Source organism: Stenella coeruleoalba (assembly GCF_951394435.1).
Source record: "Stenella coeruleoalba genome assembly, chromosome: 5".
Lineage (NCBI taxonomy): Eukaryota > Metazoa > Chordata > Mammalia > Artiodactyla > Delphinidae > Stenella > Stenella coeruleoalba.
Window position 1 is genome coordinate 133,367,164 of NC_137150.1, and position 23,077 is coordinate 133,390,240.

Sequence of the window (23,077 nt, forward strand, 5' to 3'; positions counted from 1 at the left end):
ATATTTATTGACCATCTCATTGTATATTTTGGCCGTTTCATAAGAGGAATGAAGCCTGTTTATTTGCTTTGCTCTGTGGCCAGCTTGCTGTGGGGCCTGGTTTGGTTTTAAAAATTATGGTCCCCGCTGGGAAAGGAAGTAGAATGATTGGGGTAGGGAGAGGGGGGCTTTTTACCCTACATCTCGACACTTCGTGTCTTTGGAACTGTTTACAATAAGCATGTGTTCGTGCATTACTTTTGTAAAAAAGCAATTTATTTAGATTATGCTGTTCCTATGAGCAATGTCCCACTGAGGGGACAAGATGATCTTTGGGGGTAAGATACTTTTCTGCAGTGCCCCAGACTCAAATCCTTTCAGAGGGGCATCACAGCTCTCTCTGTTCTGTAAATGTGTGTAACTATACGAAATTATAAGGGACAGCACACAGATTAGGAATTTTACATGGGTTGTAATTGGGGATCATTTCTGACTGCCTGGAGTCATTTGCAATATTATTTCAGCTGCGAGTGGATTATAGTTAGTTATAAGAATCCCTCCATCATGCCGAGATGTCCACGAAATTTATTTGCTGTGCTTTGCCCTCTCGTTTTTCACTGGGAAAGGAAGCCAGCAAAGCATGTTTATTCTGGTTCCCAAAGGAGAGAAGGACCACATCCCTCCACCCCTAAAGAAAACTCTCTATTTGAAATGTCTTTTCCACTTACCCTGCTCTGAATAATGGAGTTTCTAAACTCTTTTGTTTTTCTAAATATTAAATTTTCAAAGGAAGGATATTTTTGAGTTCAAAGCACCTATTTCAAGTCTTTAATGGTTCTCTTGGTCTGGCATTCATCAGCAAGAATTTTTAAAACAGCATCCTGTGGGTCAGTTCAGTAGCTGAAAAGACTGTTCCAAGCCAACACTGTTGGCACATAATGCTGAGACAAATCTCCCCACAAAATCTTTGCTGTTCATTGGGTTCTGGGTCCTGGAGAGGCCATCTGGACCATCACTCTGTCTCCAGGCAGGCTGGTTGGGGGGCCAGCACAGGGTGGGATTTGTTGGGGCAAGTAGCCTAGAGTCACACAGCACTGGCCCCCCATATTTCTCAGCCTGCTGGGTGGATTGACCGAAGGCTGGAGCTGCCGGGAGTAGGACGCCATGCAGCCTTCTCATGTCCCCCACCTCCATGAGCAGGAGACGGTCAGTTCACCCTGAACTGGCCTCAGCACCTGGGATTCTTAGACCAGTGGCCCAAAATCCACCCTGGACCTTCTGCTGTTGCTCTGGCTCTGAGCTTCTTCAAAACCACACTGTGGGAAACTTGAAGACTCAGAAGAATGAACTTCTGAAATCCAAAGCAAGCCAGTTCCTGTCATCTTTCCTCACAGGTCCTTGTGTCCGGTTCCTCAGTCGTTCTGTGTGTCTCTGGTCACGTGCACCATCCTTGCTGCAGAGTTATCAGTTTCTAGGAATGTCACCGTTTCTCAGTGGGGTGCTATTGGCACTGGAGGTGGGCCATTCTCTGTCCTGTATATTGCAGGTCATCTAGCAGCCCTGGTTCAGCCCCCCAAATTCCAGCAGCCACCTCCAGTCATTATGACAACCAAGAATTCATTCTCAGCCTGGAGTTGAGTGGTGGTTGCAGTGCAACCCTCAGCCTGGTGGGGAGCAATACCACCCTCAGTCTGTCTTCAGCCTGTAGGTGGGGCAGTACCGTCTTCAGCCTGGGGGGGCAGTACCATCTTCAGCCTGTAGGGGGGGCAGTACCGTCTTCAGCCTGTAGGTGGGGCAGTACTGTCTTCAGCCTGGGGGAGGGGCAGTACCGTCTTCAGCCTGGGGGGGCAGTACCATCTTCAGCCTGTAGGGGGGGCAGTACCGTCTTCAGCCTGTAGGTGGGGCAGTACTGTCTTCAGCCTGGGGGAGGGGCAGTACCGTCTTCAGCCTGTAGGGGGGGCAGTACCGTCTTCAGCCTGTAGGTGGGGCAGTACCGTCTTCAGCCTGGGGGAGGGGCAGTAGCGTCTTCAGCCTGTGGGCAGGCAGTACCGTCTTCAGCCTGTGGGGGGGCAGTACTGCCTTCAGTACTGTTGGGGGGGGCGGCATCACCCCCAGCTGACGACCCCAGGGTTCTTAGCGCTATGCTCTGGGGGTCAGGCGTTTCTCCTCTTCCATCATGAATTCCCAGCACCCAGCACAGTAGGATATCAGTAAATATTTGTCAAAGGAATGAAGGAATGAGATCCATGAGCAAGCTTCAAGAGGGTCTGCAAATCCTTTAAAATTGGGTGCAGAATGTGTATATTGTGTGCATTGTATGCATATGTTTTCTGAGGTAAGAGTTCATAGCATCCACCAGATTCTGCAAGAGGAATTGTGACCTACGGGGACGTTTGGAAGACTGTTCCAACCAGTGTCCACTACTAGCCCGATGTTTGTGTCCCTGCAAACGTCACTGCACAGTGTGTGGGAACTGAGTTTTAGAGCTGCTGGTCTGTACCAGTACTCATATCCCTGAAGAAAGGAATGTCCTGAAAATTGCAGGGGAGACTCTGCTTCCCTGAGTTCATACAAGTCTGTAATGCAAGGGCTGTATTCTACCCTTTAACAAGAAATGGACTTACCCCTGGGCCCTTGGACTCACTAACAGGAAAGTTTGGTAAGAATAAGGCAGGAATGAGATATTTTCCTCCCAAATTCAAGAGTGTTTCCTGGGTGGCTTTCCTAAAGAAAGCTAAAGAAACTGGTGACATCACTCAGCTTCCGGTAAGCCGGGGCTCACGCGTCACCTTGGCAGAGGTTGGCTGAGCCCCCCAGATGAGCAGTCATGACTTGCTTCCTCCCTGAGAATTCATTGTTGATGCAATTGTTTTAATAAAACACAGTCAATGCACCGAGGCAGGAAGGACAGCTAGACCAAGCTGGTGGCTGAACAGAGGGCCCGAGTCCCAGAAACATCTGCAGACCTACGCGAAGGCTCATACTCAGCCCGTGGCCCTGTGGAATTGTAGTTTAGCCGCACTGCCATGGCTTTGAATGAGGTCTTGGATGGAAGGGCGTGGAGGGTGTTAACATGAAAGCCTTGATGCTTTCCTGGCATCCATCTGCCCATCCTGGGATTATCCTGTCCCAGGAAGAGAAGCTCCAGCATTCTAGAGAGGGCATTTGGCCAGGGGAGGGGACAACTGAAGGCTGGAAGCGCCAGCTCAGAGTTAATCTTGGGCCTAGTGAAGCATTTACCAAGAAGTCTATGATATCATTCGCCCCAGAGGGATCGTTCTATTTGCAGAAGCTTCCAGCATATAGACTAGATCAGTCACGAGCCTAGAAGCTCCCTCGGGGGAAGATGGAAACTCTGAGGAACCCCTGATAGTTCAGAGCAGTCTTCTCAGATTTGAGTGTACCTAAAAAGTTACCTGGATAGCTTGTTTCTTTTTTTTTTAAATTAATTTATTTATTTTGCTGTGTTGGGTCTTCGTTTCTGTGCGAGGGCTTTCTCTAGTGGCAAGCGGGGGCCACTCTTCATCACGGTGCGCGGGCCTCTCACTATCACGGCCTCTCTTGTTGCGGAGCACAGGCTCCAGATGCGCAGGCTCAGTAGTTGTGGCTCACGGGCCCAGTTGCTCCGCGGCACGTGGGATCTTCCCAGACCAGGGCTCGAACCCATTTCCCCTGCATTGGCAGGCAGATTCTCGACCACTGCGCCACCAGGGAAGCCCCCTGGATAGCTTATTACATCAGATTCCAGGCCCTGACTCCACAGTCTAGTCAGCAGGGGCCTGAGCATCTGCATTTCTAATAAGCTCCCAGGTGCTGCTGATGCTGCCCGTCTAGGGACCCGACTTTGAGAACCACTGGTGTCCAGCAGGGGGTTCCGCACTGTGCTCCACAGCACCCCCTTGTGGGGAGAAGAAGGGATGCGGAAAGCAAGTGAATGGGACTCAGCGCCTCACCCCCACCTACATCCAAGACACCTCCCAGTCTTCTTTACAAATCTGGTTTTGGTGATTAAACAAAGAACCCCTGATAAAAAGGACAGGGCTGAGGGGACCACTGACCTGGAAGAGGTAGGTCCAGACCTGCAGGAGGGGTACTCCCTAGAGCCGCGAGCTTCCCCGCCCCTCATTCCAGTGTGCCTGGGGCAGGGGACAGCCTCTGCCCAAAACCCGAGAGCATCCAAAGCAGACCAACCCCAAGTAACCGGCTGAGTGAGCAGAGGCCAGGGCGGGTGCCACCTGCTGTGCCTGCCCCACCCCACGTCAGCAGAGCCTACTCCTCGTGGACCTGCAGCCAAAGCTGTGTCCGGCCATCTGCACCTGGAGGAATTCCCTGTCCGCCTGTAGGTTCACTGCTCAGCTCCCGTGAGTGCAGGACAGCAGCCTGGTCCAGGAGAGTTTGCCCAGCAGCGTCTGGATGTGCCCCACCTCTGCCCTATCCCCGGGCCCATCAGGAGCCTCAGCACCGCCATTTCATCCTCCAAAAACCAACCTCAGGATAACCATGTGCCCTCCTGTAGCTCGGATCTAACAGCAGTGATCTGGGGTAGAGCCCAGTCTCTGGGGTCAAAGTGTCAGGTTCCCATCTCAGCTTCTCCACCACCCAGCTGAGAGAGCTTGGGTGAGGCAACCTCTCTGACCCTCAGTTTCCCTGTCTGTACAATGGGGATGATTTTAGTGTCTATGTAAGCATTAAACACAACTGTCAGTGTTCAGCTCCTGGTAGAGCACCTGGCATGGTGAGAGCCCTCAGGAAATGTCAGCCAGTTGTTACTAAGTCTACTCTGTTTAGTTTGTTTGTTTGTTTGTTTTGGTTTGTTTTTAGGCCGCCCCATGTGGCATGTGGGATCTTTGTTCCCCGACCAGGGATCGAACCCGTGCCCCCTGCATTGGGAGCACGGAGTCTTAACCACTGGACTGCCAGGGAAGTCCCCACTCTTTTAGTGGTTTTGCTGAAGCAGGAGTGTGAGGCCTGTAATAGCTTCCTGAGGCTGCGGTAACAAATGACCGCAAACTGGGTGGGCTTAAAACAACAGAAATTTATTTTCTCGTAGTTCTGGAGGTGAGACGTCCAAAATCAAGGTTTGGGCCGGGCCATGTTCCTTTGCGGGCTTCAGGGGAGAATTTATTGCATGCCTTTCCCTTAGCTTCTGTTGCTGCCAGCAATCCCTGGCATTCCTTGGCTTGTAGACACGTCACTGTAGGCTCTGCCTCTGTCGTCATGTGGCGTTCCGTCTGTCTGTCTCTGTGTAGTCTTCTTATAAGCATGCCAGTCATATTGGGCTAGGGCCCGCCCTAATTGAATATGACTTTGTCTTAATTAGATTGCATCTGCAGAGACCCTATTTCCAAACAAGTCCCCTTCAGAGTTACCAGGGATAGGGCTTGAACATATTTTTTTAGGGGACAACACTGTCTAACTGGAGTGAGACCACGAGGCCACGAGGACCCTGGGGATCTTCCCCATGAAGCTGTACAGGCTTCCCCAGACCTGGACTAAATTGTCCCCATGGTTGTGTTTTGCAGGGTGTTCAGACTTACACCTCTTGGATATGTTGACCCCAACTGAGAGAAAGCGACAGGGCTACATCCACGAGCTCATTGTCACGGAGGAGAACTATGTGAATGACCTGCAGCTGGTCACGGAGGTAAGGGCAGCTGGGGGTGCTGGGGCAGGGTGGGGGGCACTGGCAGAGGGTGGGGAAGGCAGCGACTCTGTCAAGGAGGGCTGGGTCCTGATTCCCAGTGTGAGAAGCTTTCTGAGGTACGGGAGCATCAGGACGGTACATCACAGAGGAGAGTCTTACCCAAGAGAAGATGCTTAATTCTCATCCGCGGCCACGGACTCAATTCTCATCTGTGAGTCCTACCCACAGAGGGGCAGAGACCCTTCAAGCCAGGGATAGATGAGCCTGTGAGGAGTGCATGAGCGGGGACACACAGGCTGTGAGGTGGGAGTCTGAGCTCGGCTCAGAGAACTTGCAGCTCAGCCACCAGCTAATTGATGCCATAGAGCATCATCTCCCTGGCCCTCAGCAGTGACATCTGAAAGATGGCAGTCATCTGCTGATATCTTGGTTATTCCTCATGCTACATATTACCCACCAGAAAAATCTGTTGCAGAGAATGAAGATGTTTCCTCCCGGCACCCCGTGCGTACCCTCCCTCCCCCGTCCTGGACGATGTCTCATTTTGGCTCTCCTCCCAGGGAGCTGTTGAAGGGCCTTGTCTGCCTAGTCCAGAGGATGGGGAGGTGCAGAGTTGGGAAGTTCTGCTTTTCAGGAAGCCTTTGGTCCATACTCATGGGAGGTTGCCATATTAGGAGACAGGGGTTTGCAGAGCTGGACGTCGGGGTCACCCTACAGTTTGAAAAGTACCATCATCGTTTGGGAACCCCTGTACCCCAACAATTGTGAAACCATCTCCTCTGATAGTCTTAACGACCCCGAAAGGCATTGCTCGGTTACCCAGTGTTGATGAGTACAGGATGCAGGATGAGTTGATGGCCCCCAAGGCCATCATTCATGCTTAGGGAGCATCGGTATGAAGAGGTGTCCCTTTCTCAAGACATGTGACTGTCACTAAGTATACAGTCTTGGATGTCTAGGCTGTGAATGTCACCCTCTTAGATACGGTACGTTGTGCAGTGGCCTGGTATATGCCAGGTTCAACATCGGCTTAAAGACTCATGAAGTGCTCTGGGCTCCCAGGGATCAGCGTCAGCCTGCCCCGGTCCCTAAGGTACCTTCCAGCGAGCAGCCTGCCTGCAGTGGTAGCTATGACCTCTTTCTAGGCAGGGGCTCACCACGTGGGGCTCAGTCAAGACCTGTGGTCTGCTGTGAGTTGCCCACCCACGCGGAGCTTGGTGACGCTCCTCAATTTCCTGGAGCCCTGGAGGGGGGCAGCGCCCACCTGGTACCAGGCCTTCACTCACTGGCTCCGTCCCAGGCCCAGCCCAGGCTGCGGGCAGAGCAGAGGAGTCCATCCTGTCCCCAGGCTGCTGGTTGGGGGCCCGGCTGCCAGGGCTGCTCCCCTGGGCTTCCTGAGGCTTGTCTGTGCAGCCGATGCTGGGAGCAGGAATGCGGGAGTGCCCCCCACCCCATGCATCTCTCGGCCCTCCACTTCCCCCCTGTGCCCAATTCCCCACCGTGGCAGGTGAGGGCTTGAGTGCCTTTGTCCAGACCCCCTGCTGAGTCCTGGCGGAGTTAAGGCCTGTCCTCCAGGGTTTAGTGGGCCTCCTTGTAAAACAGTGTGGGCCTGATGGGAACCCACCAGCCCCATAGACCCCGGCAGAGGGAGGGCCACCTGCTTCAGAAACTCTGCAGCTTCTGGGCCTCCCAACCAAAGCTGCAGATGCCTCGGTCCTTCCCGTGGCTCTGAACAGGCCGGTGTGTGCGTGCGTTTGAGTTTTAAGCTAACTGTTTGCTTTCTGTACTGCTTCGTTTTCTGCATCTGTAGATCTTTCAGAAACCCCTGATGGAGTCTGAGCTGCTGACAGAGAAAGAGGGTGCTATGATTTTTGTTAACTGGAAGGACCTGATTATGTGTAATATCAAACTGCTGAAGTAAGCCTCTTCTCTACCCCAGCCCGCCTTAGCCCTCGCGCACCGGCCCTGCCACGCGGCTTCGTCCGTGTGTCCCCTCCGTGCATGCCGCCCTGTGTTTCTTTCTGCCTCTCTTCCTCATTTCCACTCACGAGAACCATCGCTCTTTCTTGCCCTGGTGCTTTCTGGAAACACACCCCCAATTTTTCACTGGGGAGAACGGATTGCTCAGGCATCCCGGTTCCTGCTTTTACCGTGGTTCTAGAATGAACAGAGCTGGGCCAATTCTGGCTCCTAATCGCTGGCCAGCTCCATCCAGGCGGGGGGCAGCCCCCCATGCCTCAGACCCTGGTTCCATTGGGGGAATGTTGGTCTCTTGAGACTCTCTTGGCTCCTGAAGATGGGAAACGGTGGGACCGCGCATGGCCACGGTCAGCGGCAGTTCTCAGCATAGGCCTCTGAGGAGCTGGCCTGGAGCGGTTGCTATTTTATTTATTCCTGTTTTAATTCTCAGAGGCAGCTGCAGGGCCAGGGAGAAACACTGGGCCAGGAGTCTGGAGACCTGGGTTTGGAGCCCAACTTGCTGCCCTTCCTCAGTTTCCCCACCGGTAAAAGGAAGGGATTGGATTACATCATCACAAAAGTCCTTTCCAGTTCTTAAAAGAACTTCCAAATCTGTGTCCACCAGGCCCTCGGTATAACATCATTTGCTAGAAAACAGATGAAGTCTGTGGTGATCCTGGGGGCCAGGAGGAAGCACAGGCCCTGGGAACTGGTGTCCATTCCAGCTCTCTAGGTTCATATAATCGGGAAGCAGCTATTCCCTGAATGTGGTCCCTGGGATTTTATAAAGGGATTTCAGGTCCCCACTTTCCTGAGTGTGTTTGGGAGTCGATGAAGGGATGGACAGAGAGGTGGATGTGAAGAAAAACTATAACGTCTTCTGTCTCTATGTTCTAGAAGACGTTAATCAAAGATGACGGCATGGGGGTGGCTTGGAGAAAGTATTTCCATTACCCCCCTTGAGAAGCATATTGTAGAGGTTTCTAGCGTAGGTCTGGGTCAGACTCTTGGGCTCACACCCTGCTGTTGCCTACCTGCTTTGAGCAAGTCGCCTATGCTCCCTGGGCCTCAGTGTCCTCATCTGTAAAATGGGGGTGATAATAGTATCTACCACGTACGGTTCTCCTTAGGGAGCATTTAGACAGCGATTGCCTGGTCCCTCGTAAGTGCTAGGCTTGGGCCCCAGGGTGGGCTGAGCACCCACTCTTGCCTTGGAGAGAGGCTGCCTTGTCACTTGGGGCAGGTGGGCTAGTTAACCCCTGAACCTACAAGTACTAAACCTCAAGTGTTGGAGACAGGTTGTTTTGAAATAGATGAAGAGGTTTTCTGTTGAACATATACCTACAAGTTAACACCTCTTTCCTTGGGCGGCTGCATGGGGGTGGGGAGGCAGGAAATGTGTCTGATGTTCCCGAGTGACACCCCTCCCCAACCCTCCCAGCATCGGCGCTCCCCATGCCTTTCTGTTGTCTCTGTACTTTTAACCCTCCGTCCTGCTCCTGTCAGGAAAGCAGAAGCCCCTTTCCTGAGCTCTGTCAGGGCCAGGCCTGCGTGTTCCTTCCTCCCATTAGCGCTGATGGGCTCCACAGCCCCGGAGGTAGGAATTGAGAACGCTCTTGCAACCACAGAAACGAGGCTCAGAGAGGTTGAGTGACTTGTCCAAAGTCACACAGAAGGCGATCAGGGTGCCCCGGGCTGCTCAGTGGACAATGCCCAGGGTCCCACTAGGGGTTCCACCCTGTCCTGCCCTCGATGGAAAGAAGGTGAGACCAGGAGGCAGACGTCTCAAGTTTTCATCTGGGCTCCAGCGCCTTCTAACTCGTTTTGGGCAGTTACCTCGGGCAGATAACTCCCCACCCCTTTGTTTTAGAGCTTGTAAAATTGCAGTCAGGGCGCCCGCCCTGTCTAGCATGCAGGGTTATCCCAGGGAGCAAGGAGATCAGGTGTACAGCTGGCAATCATGGCACCAGCGGGCACAGACACCCCCTCTCCCATCACAGGTACGCTCTGCGCCTTCCTCTGATGACCTGATTGGTTAGTTGGGCTGATCTTTTCATTTTCCAGATAAAATACTTGTATTTAGCAGGAGCTTTCCGGGGACCTGATTTCTTTCTTCCTTCCTTTTCTTTTTTTTTTTCCTTTTCAAAATCTTATTATGAACATTTTCAAACATACCAGAAAAAATTGAAAGAATTTTATGGTGAGCGCCCATATTGTAGATATACACTTTTGCTGCATAGACTTAATTTCTTTGTGCAAAGGACTAATCCCAATGATGGGAAGATTTAGGACTCCTGGCAGGATGGAAGAAGATGAAGAGAACTTAAGGCAGCTCTCCCTGGAAGGCTGCAGTGGGCAGCCACGTATCTCTCACTCCTGATACAAGGGCCAGTGACTCCTTGTACTTAGAGGGGGGACGTAGGATTTATCAAACAGATAAATAAGAAACAAATAAAATGATCATAAAAGGGATCTACCTGGGGCACACAGACTTCCTACTAATGCCGCCTCTGGTTGGGGGTGAAAATGGATGGTTGACCGTCTTACCTGTGAGCAGAGAGCTGAGAAGTTTGTCTTCAATGAGCAGAGTAGGGGAGAAGAATCTAGAACATTTTAAAGTTAAGAGCTAGGCGCAGGCCCCTAGGGGTGGCTGTTAGAAGTGATAGCAGTAGGGACGCAGAAGTGAGATAGGGTGTGCAGAACCAGGTACTGCAGCTGTTTTTTTAATCAAGATCCTTTCCTGCCTCCTTGCTTGAAAAATAAATAAATGAAAGAACTTCTCCCCCTCCAAAAAAGTTTTTATTAAATATTAAGTATTCAGTTTTCTTTTTAACTTAAGAAGAATAGCCATGATTTTATTTTAGGCAGAAAAACAAAGAAAAATAAAAAGTGAAAAAGATACCTTGTGGGGTAAAGACAGGGTGGGGAGAAGGAAAGAAGGGGCTTTGGGTGGGAGTGGGCAGGGTGGGAGGAAAGGAGGGAGAGGCTCGAGGAAATGAAGAGGAAGGACAGAAGGGAAGGGAAGAGCAGAGGGGCCGTGGAAGCCCCCCTTGGTGGGATGGCAGGAGCTGCTTCTGGAGCGAGGACAGGCCAGGAGCCCCGAGCAGCTTGAGGGGAGGCGGGGCTGGGCACGGTGCTTGTTCTCACATGCGGTTCTTGCAGACTGTGGGCTCTGGAGACCAGGGCTTCCTGCCACCCATGAGCTGTGTGACTCTGGTCAAGTCACTCGATTTCTGCATGCCTCGGTTTCCCCAACTGTCAATAGGGATAAGAAGTCATATAGGTTAAAAAAAATTGTTTGACACATAGGACACCTTCATAAAGGCCAGCTCTCTTGACCATCCCCTTGATCTGAGAACTTCAGAGGGCTACTTGTTCGGTCAGCAAATGTCAGGCTCTCTGATGTGTTCATTAGCTGCCCTTGACTCCATAGACCTCTATATGAGATGACAAATCAGCTCACCCAAGGGCGGGGCTGAGGCTGCAGCAATGGACTCATGTGACCCCTGAGCCTGGTGACGTGCCCTGTTTCAAACCACTCCAACTCAGTCCTCAAAAGTCTTGCCTGTACGGTAGAACATCCCAGAAGTTGACTCACAGTTCAACCTAACAGGTGCCTGGTCCATAGCAGGGGCCTGATTTTAGGTCTGTCTCGCAGTTGAACAACTCAGGTCTCCAAGTGTGGGCCTCCAGAACCCAGGAACTGGCTTAACTTCCTCAAGACAGGGATGATCTGCGTGTGATCTTTTTTCTTTTCCCTTTTTCTTCTCTCCCCATCATTAAAAAAAATAAATAAAAGGAGGGGAGCAGGTGAACGTACTCTTATTCCCTTGCAGAAAGATTGTGTTGCTCCTCATTGGAAAATCATGGAATGATGGAATTTCTTCCCATTTCCGTCCATAGCAAGTTTGTAACATCGTTATTCAGCACTCTCATCCCCCAGGATTGGTAGTGACGTAACCCTTGAGCAAATTTCTACACACTGGGAGATATTCCACACCAACCCCCCAATGAGCAGTGGCCACCTGGCCATCCTGAGAGTACCAACCTGCCACTCCTCACACCCCAGGCAGCCAGCGCAGACCAGCACCTCTCCCCACAAAGGCACCTGCTTGAGGGGGAGTGGCTCATTGTTTGGACCACATAACGCACTGTCCCTAAAGTTTTTCTCCTTGGCTTGTTTCCCAGTCCAAAGATTTTTTTTTCTTTAACCAAAAATGTAGGAGAAAGAAAATAAAGTGATCTGAAGTTTTTAATACAAAGATTGCAGAGCCTTCTTAGAATTATATAGCCCTACCCATGACCTTGAAAGCAGCCAGAGGAATTCATAGTAACATCCTCCCAGCCTTATGTAAAAATCCCATATCATACCATTCTGTTCCTTCCATCCATCCATCCATCCATCCATCCATCCATCCATCCAGGCATCCAGCCATCCAGCCGTCCATCATCCATAATCACCAGGGTAGGCAGAACACACCCATGGCCTCATATGTCGAGGTCCTGCCCTTATAGTACATTGCTATCCTTGCTGCATAAAAGCTCGGTGCCACGCCCTTCTTATAGATGCTGGGTTAGGAGTTGACATACGAGTTAGAAGGGTGGGATGCACAGTCCTGATTGTTATGGTCTTGAACACTCAGATGCAGCTGGACTCCTGAACAAACACTTTCCAGTCCCTCTAGTCCCTTCTCAGCTTCCAGGATATAAATTGTTTGAGTCTATGACCCATTATCATATGAATAGGCTTCTCTCTTCAGAACTCCTCTTAATCCAGTCAACTTCAAATTAGCCACAGCGATGGAGCAGTGAACCAGAGAATGGCACAGATTGTTCAAACAATCATTTATACCTGGCTTTCGTGAACATAATGGGATTGTTTTTCTGTGGCAGTTGATTTACCATCTTGATTATGTTTTGTTTGGTCTGAAATTGAGCCTCCATGGCCCCTGGCAACAGCAGCTTCCCTTGGGTAGCACTGGCCCCGGAAACAGGTTCAGTGTTGGGGCCATACCAGCCTGGACAGATCAACCATAAAGTGAGACATCCACCCAGGGATCCTGTCTGAGTTATTCAAAAACAGGATTCCATATATTTCCACAAGAAAAAATTGTCTTTTATGCTGACTTGTTCAGCAAAGTTGTGTTTTTTTATTTTAAGTTTTTCTTCCTAAGAGCCAGCAAACAGACTTCATGTCAAAGAAAAATGCCCCAGTGATACCTCTTTGTAGCACTAGACTCATTTCTTTTCCTGTTCCTTGTCTGCCACATAGATGCTTTAGTGGCCCTGGGTTTGTGCCCCTCACACACATCCCATTTCTGTACCACCTAGAAGTGTGCTGTGTATGCGTCAGAGAGCGTGAAGAGGGCGCTCACTTCTCGTGTTTCTGTGCAGAGCGCTGAGAGTTCGCAAGAAGATGTCTGGGGAGAAGATGCCTGTGAAGATGATCGGGGACATCCTGACTGCCCAGCTGCCACACATGCAACCCTACATCCGCTTCTGCAGCTGCCAGCTCAACGGGGCTGCCTTGATCCAGCAGAAGACAGATGAGGCCCCCGACTTCAAGGAGTTTGTCAAAGTAAGGAGCCCAGGCTGAGCTGAGTCTCTGCCCCCGCCGAGTGGCCGTCTTCCAGCAGCTGGGCATGTGAGGGGCTGATTCACATATTTACAGAAGGCCAACAAGGGTGAGGTCTCAGCTGAACAGTAGGGGATGCCTCTCGCCGGCGAGTGGCTGGGACCAAGGGGGTGGGCTTGGAGAGGAGGGACCAGTGCTGGCCTAGAAGCTCTGCCTTGGCCAGGTGTGAGGGGTGTTATTTGAATACACGTTTAAATCCTCCATCTCAATTTTAGGCCTAGGAGGGCTGGTGGGTCTCAGGTTTCCTATTCTGTTTAATCTGAGCATCCTCAGTTCTTTGCTGCTCTCTGCCCTTCACCTGCAAAGGGAATGGCCGGCAATCCCAATGGACCCTTTGTTTTTTTCCCAATTGGTTCTTTTTGATGGACTCAAGCTCTAAGAAGCCCATGGGGGTGAGTGTGGGATGCCAGGACCTCTGCCTTGGAGGATAACAAGGGTCTGGAGAGCCATGTGCCCACCAAGGGACATTGTGGGGAAGTGGGTCCCATGCTGCTGGAGACCCCAGGCTTTGGGTCTACTGCCCTTCGCTGGGGTGGGTCCCTGCTGGCCAGGCCAGCCCATGCAATCAGCCCCAACCTCTCCCAGAGGGGAAGAAAAAAGAGAATAAAATAACGTCTGCTAAAGAGGCACATTTTGATGAACAGACAGCAAAATAATCATACTAATGACAGGCTTATCTTTGTACCTCCTGCATTTTGGGGGCAGGCTTTTCCCACTCCCCCAGGTAACCAAGTTTGTGGAGTCATCACTGGGAGGGGAAAATGCCATCTCTTCTCGGCCATAGCATCAGATGTTCTTGTTCTTTCTTTCTCACCCTGTTTCTCAATATTAAATGTTCTGATTTTCTACCCAATGAGTGGGGCATCTAAGGGAAGAAACACTGCTATGAAGTAGGCCTAGGGTGGGCTGGAGACTGGAGAGCAGATACTGGGCTGCCAGGTGCCATGGGCCACCTGGGGTTCCAGCCAAGGGCCGCATCCTCCCTGGGGGCAGGCAGGATGAGTTCATCACTGGATGTACTTGAACTTGAGGAAAATGCTGACACCAGCCCAGGAGGGGCCTTGTTGCCCCTCCCCTTCTCACCCCTCCCCTCATCCCCTCTCCCTGCCTCATTCCTGCGGGACTTTGACATGCCTTTGCCTGCTGCAAAGTGTTCCTGGAATAATGGTGTCCACGGATGGAGCAGGTTCGGGCACTGACAGGTCCCAGGGCTTGGGGTCCAGGTCATGGCATTAAACCTGTTCCTAAGACATTAAACCTTTGAGAGCTGTCACCATATAACCCCTGTGACTTGTAGACAGGGTCACCCTTTGGAGGTAAAAGGACTCTTGTCCTCCAGTCAAGTTGACAAAAGTGGTGGAAGGAAAGAGGCAGGGAGTCCAGAGTGGAGATAACCACAGCCCCTGGGACTGGGGGCCTGACCCTCATGTCTCGGCTTCACCAACCCTACCCTTCTGGGGCTCCCACCGGCGAGTGCAGGCTTCACCCAAAACAGATAGTGAGATCCGGCCAGGCGCTTCCAGCATCTCTGGGACTTAAGGGGGATTTTTGTTCTGACCCTATAGTCTTGTGACTCTCCTTGCTCCTGGGAATGTTATAAAGTTTTGGTAGGTATCCAGAGGAAATATTCTCTGTAAAGCCAGAATCTCATCTCTGGAAGTAAGGAACCTCATGTCCCATGGAAGGTCCACTGGATCTGGGGAGCAGGGGTCAACCCTGCAGCTGAGTCACGTCCAAGGTAGATTCCCACTCTCCATCTGGAATGTGCCTCCTCCTGGCTTGGGGATAACCAGCCCGGTTCTTCCTGCTCCGGTTCCTCAGCTGTCATTCAGCTAAATGAGACAATGTGATGGGTGGGGAGTCCTGAATAACATCGATGTTGATGTCACTGACCAGATTTTGCAAACTTCTTAAGTACATTTAAAAAAATCTCTTATTGCAGAGACTGGCCATGGACCCTCGCTGTAAGGGAATGCCACTCTCTAGTTTTATACTGAAGCCTATGCAACGGGTAACGAGATACCCACTGATCATTAAAAATGTAAGTAGCTGTCTTGCCTTTTCAAGTAGAGGAATGCTTTCCCAGCAGGTCAGGAATCTGGGGCCATGGGCAGGTTAGCCAGCCAACACACCTGGTATCTACTGTGTAGAAATCTTATACCAACAGGCTGCAGGAGGCATCTACTTGGTAACTCAGGAAGAAAAGCTGGCTTATCATGAAAAGAGCTAATAATACACAGCCTTCAGCTGTGCAACCAAGTGGCCTCCACCTTCTAAGTCGGAACATGAGAGCTCAGTTCTTTTCCTAATACAGGCAGAGTGTCTTTAGGCCTTGGTTTTCCTAGTAAGAAAGAGAGAAAGAAATATAGTTTCCACCACTCATCTTCAGAAAGCCATTGTGAGATACTCTATGTTGATATTAGATGATTGTTTTTCTCCTGTCATTTTAAGAAAGCCAATACCAAAAGAAAAGAATAGAAAACTTAGGGTTTCAGCGTGCCCATCTGTAAAGTGAGTGAGCAGACTTAGACATCCTCTGAGCCTGTGATTCTATAACCACAGGGAGGAAAGCTCCTGGAGAGAAGTTTTAGATCTGGTTCCTTTCAATGGAGAATTTAGAAGCCCAGATCTAGACACTGGTGTGCTCACTGATACTGAGGTGTTGTTGCCTTTTGAGTCTCTCAGTGGCCAAGCCAGGCAATATATATATGTGTATATATTCATACCCACATATTTACATAACAAGTGTGCAAACATATTTATTTCAAGATTTATATATATTATAATATGTATTAAAACCCATGAGTTTACACCAGTACTTCCTGTTCTAATCTAGTATCATGGAATTTATTCTAGCCTTGCCCCTTTCTCTGTATATAACTCTCTTCTCCATGAGAAGCCTGGCTCTCATTATCCTCAATAGATGTACTTATTTGCTGAATCCCCTTATATGTAGCAAATTTCCCTCTCATATACGCCAGTTCCTCAGTCCAAGCCCAGTTTGACCCCACAAAATACACTGTGGCCACATTGATTGAGTTAAAGAAATAGTTTTTGTTTGTTTGTTTAGTTTTGGTTTTTTGCAGTATGCGGGCCTCTCACTGTTGTGGCCTCTCCCATTGCGGAGCACAGGCTCCTGACGCGCAGGCTCAGCGGCCCTGGCTCACGGGCCCAGCCGCTCCGCGACGTGTGGAATCTTCCTGGATCGGGGCACGAACCTGTGTCCCCTGCATCGGCAGGCGGACTCTCAACCACTGCGCCACCACAGAAGCCCTAAAGAATTAGTTTTGAAAGAAGCTTTCAATCTACTGTTTCCTTTTCTCCAACTTGACAGTTACTGTTAAACTAACTCAACACCTTTCTTTACTTCCCCCAATATTTAGTTGGGAATTGAAGTTGGAAACAAGCTTTTTAAGTTCTAAGGGCTTCCCTGGTAGTCCAGTGGCTAAGACTCCACACTCCCAGTGCAAGGGGCCCAGGTTTGATCCCTGGTCAGGCAACTAGAGCCCACATGCTGCAGCAAAGATCCTGCATGCTGCAACTAAGACCTGGAGCAGCCAAATAAATAAAATAAATATTAAAAAATAAAATAGATGTTCTAGATCTAGCTAATGGGGAGAAAAACAAAAACAAGAAAAGGACTGAGAGACATAAATATTAAAAATCAAATTATCATTCTTTGCAGAAACATGATTGTTACCCTAGAGAACCCAAAAGAACGAACTGAAAACTAGCAAACCTAAGAAGAGAATTTTTAAAGTTGGTCAGTTATAACATACATATGGAAAACTGTAAAAATACTAAGATTAAATATTCTTTATAATACTGAGGTGGAGAAATTCTTAGCATGGCACCAAAGGCAGAACTTTAAAGAATTTAGAGTTGTAGCAACTTGAAAAAATTTTTTTTCCTCTGGGAGAAACCTAGATGTTCATTAAGGAGAGTAGTTAAATAAAGTGGTGAGTCTATACTATGAAAGAGACTTTTTTATATTAGCTGGAATGATATCTAGAAAATGCTGTTAAGTTAAAACAAAACAAACCAAACAAACAAACAAAACCCAAAAACAACCTTTCACAAGCAATCCTACAATATGGTCCATTTTGCAAAACTGAGGAAAAACTCTGTGTGACTGTTAAATGTATGTAGAGCATCTGAAGGGAACTTAAGGGAATGCCCTTAAACCTGGGTACAGTTACCTCTGAGGCAGGAGAGCAAAGGGGATAGAGCACAGTTGTTATCTATACTTCCGTGTTGTTTGACTCTTGCATATCAAGAATGTGTTAATATTATTTGAATAAACATTTTTCTTAAAAAATGTTGTGTAACAAAATATAATGAACATTAAAGGACAAATGACAGATATAAGCTGAGTAAACAGATTTTAACTGTATATAAGAAGATACTGAAATACACATGGATTATCTATCTATAATATCTATCTATCTATCTATCTATCTGTCATCTCAAGCACCCTTATAACTCAGAATGAAAAAGACAAATACCCTAATAGAAAAATAGGTAAAATATACAACTAGATGTTTCTGAGAGGAGTGTAGAATAGCGGTAAAGAACATGCTGTCATCTTCAATGAGGTGTCGTGCAGAAGTCTGCCATGGAATCTGTGATCTGACGCATTAGACACAAAGCCTCTGCACACGACCCCCTATAAGCACATGAAACTGGACTGAGAAGAAGAGTCACAACTATTTCCCTCGAGCTGAGGTGTCACTGTCACCATTTCCCATGAGAAAGTCTGGTCTGAAGTGCAGGGGGGCGGCCTCTGAACGTGGCCGTCTATGAGCAAGTGGAACTAGACTGAGCACAGAGGAAAAGAAAAAAAGCCGTGGGGCCAACAGTGTCTAGGTGCTCCGTCTGGGTGTCAGGCCTGAGCCTCTGAGATGGGAGAGCTGAGTTCAGGACACTGGTTCACCAGAGACCTCTCGGACCCACATAATATCAAATGCCGAAAGCTCTCCCACAGATCTCCATCTCAACGCCAACACCCAGCTCCACTCAACAACCAGCAAGCTACAGTGCTTGACGCCCTATGCCAAACAACTAGCAAGACAGGAACACAACCCCACCCATTAGCAGAGAGGCTGCCTAAAATCATAAGAAGGCTACAGACACCCCAAAACACACCACTGGATGTGGTCCTGCCCACCAGAAAGACAAGATCCAGCCTCATTCACCAGAACACAGGCACCAGTCCCCTCCACCAGGAAGCCTACACAACCCACTGAACCAACCTTAGCCACTGGGGGCAGACACCAAACACAATGGGAACTATGAACATGCAGCCTGGGAAAAGGAGACCCCAAACACAGTAAGTTAAGCAAAATAAGGATGCAGAGAAACACACAGCAGATGAAGGAGCAAAGTAAAAACCCACCAGACCAAACAAATGAAGAGGAAATAGGCAGTCTACCTGAAAAAGAATTCAGAGTAATGATGGTAAAGATGATCCAAAATCTTGAAGATAGAATGGAGAAAATACAAGAAATGTTTAACAAAGACCTAGAAGAACTAAAGAGCAAACAAACCATGATGAACAACACAATAAATGAAATTAAAATTTGTATAGAGGAATCAATAGCAGAATAACTGAGGCAGAAGAACAGATAAGTGATCTGGAAGATAAAATAGTGGAAGTAACTACCACAGAGCAGAATAAAGAAGAATGAAAAGAATTGAGGACAGTCTCAGAGACCTCTGGGACAACATTAAATGCACCAACATTCGAATTATAGGGGTCCCAGAAGAAGAAGAGAAAAAGAAAGGGACTGAGAAAAAATTTAAAGAGCTTATAACTGTAAACTTCCCTAATATGGGAAAGGAAATAGTTAATCAAGTCCAGGAAGCACAGAGAATCCCATACAGGATAAATCCAAGGAGAAACACGCCAAGACACATATTAATCAAACTATCAAAAATTAAATACAAAGAAAAAATATTAAAAGCAGCAAGGGAAAACCAACAAATAACATAACAAGGGAATCCCCATAAGGTTAACAGCTGATCTTTCAGTAGAAATTATGCAAGCCAGAAGGGAGTGGCAGGACATATTTAAAGTGATGACAGGGAAGAACCTACAACCAAGATTACTCTACCAGCAAGGATCTCATTCAGATTCAACAGAGAAATTAAAACCTTTACAGACTAGCAAAAACTAAGAGAATTCAGCACCACCAAACCAGCTTTACAACAAATGCTAAACTTCTCTAAGCAGGAACTTCAAGAGAAGGAAAAGACCTACAATAACAAACCCAAAACAATTAAGAAAATCGTAATAGGAACATACATATCGATAACTACCTTAAATGTAAATGGATTAGATGCTCCAACCAAAAGACATAGACTGGGTGAATATATACAAAAACAAGACCCGTATATGTGCTGTCTACAAGAGACCCACTGACATAGACTGGGTGAATGGATACAAAAACAAGACCCGTATATATGCTGTCTACAAGACACCCACTTCAGACGGAAGTCTGTAGGGACACATACAGACAGAAAGTGAGGGGATGGAAAAAAATATTCCATGCAAATGGAAATCAAAAGAAAGCTGTGGTAGCAATTCTCATATCAGATAAAATAGACTTTAAAATAAAGACTATTACAAGAGACAAAAAGGACACTACATAATGATCAAGAGATCAATCCAAGAAGAAAATATAACAATTGTAAATATTTATGCATCCAACATAGGAGCACCTCAATACATAAGGCAAATGCTAACAGCCATAAAACGGGAAATCAACAGTAACACAATTATAGTAGGGAACTTTGACACCTCACCTTCACCAGTGAACAGATCATCCAAAATGAAAATAAATAAGGAAACACAAGCTTTAAATGACACATCAAACAAGATGGACTTAATTGATATTTATAGGACATTCCATCCAAGAACAACAGAATACAGTTTCTGCTCAAGTGATCATGGAACATTCTCCAGGATAGATCACGTCTTGGGTCACAAATCAAGCCTCAGTAAATTGAAGAAAATTGAAATGTATCAGGTATCTTTTCCGACCACAGCTCTATGAGATTAGAAATGAATTACAGGGAAAAAAAACGTAAAAAACACAAACACATGGAGGCGAATCAATACACTACTAAATAACCAAGAGATCACTGAAGAAATTAAAGAAAAAATCAAAAAATACCTAGAAACAAATGACAATGAAAACATGACGACCCAAAACCTATGGGATGCAACAAAAGCAGTCCTAAGAGGGAAGTTTACAGCAATACAATCCTACCTCAAGAAACAAGAAAAATCTCAAATAAACAACCTAACCTTACACCTAAAGCAGTTAGAGAAAGAAGAACAAAAAACCCCAAAGTTAGCAGAAGGAAAGAAATCATAAAAATCAGATAAGAAATAAATGAAAAAGAAATGAAGGAAACAATAGAAAAGATCAATAAAACTAAAAGCTAGTTCTTTGAGAAGATAAACAAAATTGATAAACCATTAGCCAGACTTATCAAGAAAAAAAGGGAGAAGACAAATCAATAGACTTAGAAATGAAAAAGGAGAAGTAACAACTGACCCTGCAGAAATACAAAGGATCATGAGAGATTACTACAAGCAATTATATGCCAATAAAATGGACAACCTGGAAGAAATGGTAAAACTCTTAGAAAATTCTACCATCTGAGACTGAACCAGGAAGAAATAGAAAATATAAACAGACCAATCACAAGCACTGAAATTGAGACTGTGATTAAAAATCTTCCAACAAAAGCCCAGTCAGATGGCTTCACAGGTGAATCCTATCAAACATTTAGAGAAGAGCTAGCACCTATCCTTCTCAAACTCTTCCAAAATATAGCAGAGGGAGAAATACTCCCAAACTCATTCTACGAGGCCACCATCACCCTGATAGCAAAACCAGACAAAGATGTCACAAAAAAAGAAAACTACAGGCCAATAACACTGATGAACATAGATGCAAAAATCCTCAACAAAATACTAGCAAACAGATTCCAACAGCACATTAAAAGGATCATACACCATGATCAAGTGTGGTTTATCCCAGGAATGCAAGGGTTCTTCAATATATACAAATCAATCAATGTGATACACAATATTAACAAACTGAAGGAGAAAAACCACATGGTCATTTCAATAGATACAGAAAAAGCTTTTGACAAAATTCAACACCCATTTATGATAAAAACCCTCCAGGAAGTAGGCATAGAGGGAACTTATCTCAACATAATAAAGGCCATATATGACAAACCCACAGCCAACATTGTTCTCAGTAGTGAAAAACTGAAACCATTTCCAGTAAGATCAGGAACAAGACAAGGTTGCCCACTCTCGCCACTTTTATTCAACATAGTTTTGGAAGTTTTAGCCACAGCAATCAGAGAAAAAAAAAAAAGAAATAAAAGGAATCCAAATTGGAAAAGAAAAAATATAACTGTCACTGTTTGCAGATGACATGATACTATACATACAGAATCCTAAAGAAGCTATCAGAAAATAACTAGAGCTAATCAATGAATTTGGTAAAGTAGCAGGATACAAAATTAACGCACAGAAATCTCTTGCATTCCTATACACTAATGATGAAAACTCTGAAATAGAAATTAAGGAAACACTCTCATTTACCATTGCAACAAAAAGAATAAAATACCTAGGAATAAACCTACCTAGGGAGACAAAAGACCTGTATGAAGAAAACTGTAAGACACTGATGAAAGAAATTAAAGATGATACCAACAGATGGAGAGATATACCATGTTCTTGGATTGGAAGAATCAACATTGTGAAAATGACTATACTACCCAAAGAAATCTACAGATTCAGTGCAATCCCTATCAAATTACCATTGGCATTTTTTACAGAACTAGAACAAAAAATCTTAAAATTTGTATGGAGACACAACAGACCCCAAATAGCCAAAGCAGCCTTGAGGGGAAAAAAGTGGAGCTGGAGGAATCAGACTCCATGACTTTAGACTATACTACAAAGCTACAGTAATCAACACAATAGGGTACTGGCACAAAAACAGAAATATAGATCAATGGAACAAGATAGAAAGCCCAGAGATAAACCCATGCACCTATGGTCAGCTAATCTATGACAAAGGAGGCAAGGATATACAATGGAGAAAAGACAGTCTCTTCAATAAGTGGTGCTGGGAAAATGGATAGCTACATGTAAAAGAATGAATTCAGAACACGCCCTAACACCATACACAAAAATAAACTCAAAATGGATTAAAGACCTAAATGTAAGACCAGACACTATAAAACTCTTAGAGGAAAACATAGGAAGAAAACTCTTTGACATAAATCACAGCAAGATCTTTTTTGATCCACCTCCTAGAGTAATGGAAATAAAGACAAAAATAAACAAATGGGACCTAATGAAACGTCAAAGCTTTTGCACAGCAAAGGAAACCATAAATAAGACGAAAAGACAACCCTCAGAATGGGAGTAGTTATTTGCAAATGAATCAACAGACAAAGGATTAATGTCCAAAATATATAAATAACTAATGCAGCTCAATATTAAAAAACAGTCAACCAAATCCAAAAATGGGCAGAAGACCTAAATAGACATGTCTCCAAAGAAGACATACACATGGCCAAGAAGCACATGGAAAGCTGCTCAACATCACTAATCATTAGAGAAATGCAAATCAAAACTACAATGTGGTATCACCTCACACCGGTCAGAATGGCTATCATCAAAAAATCTACAAAAAATAAATGCTGGAGAGGGCATGGAGAAAAGGGAACCCTCTTACACTGTTGGTGGGAATGTAAATTGATACACAGATGTTGAGAATGGACCTGAGGATGCAGGGAGTGGGAAGGGTAAGCTGGGACGAAGT

General features: G+C 46.8%; 1 protein-coding gene across 1 annotated transcript in view; it reads left to right on the top strand.

Annotated features, from left to right (window-relative positions):
- ITSN1 (intersectin 1) overlaps positions 1 to 23,077 on the top strand; it is a 231,899-nt gene that overhangs the window by 193,606 nt on the left and 15,216 nt on the right. Inside the window, exons 29-32 of the mRNA XM_079923189.1 lie at positions 5,502 to 5,623; positions 7,434 to 7,540; positions 12,977 to 13,160; positions 15,160 to 15,258. Coding sequence (XP_079779315.1) covers positions 5,502 to 5,623; positions 7,434 to 7,540; positions 12,977 to 13,160; positions 15,160 to 15,258 — 512 coding nt within the window. The remainder of the gene's footprint in view (positions 1 to 5,501; positions 5,624 to 7,433; positions 7,541 to 12,976; positions 13,161 to 15,159; positions 15,259 to 23,077) is intronic.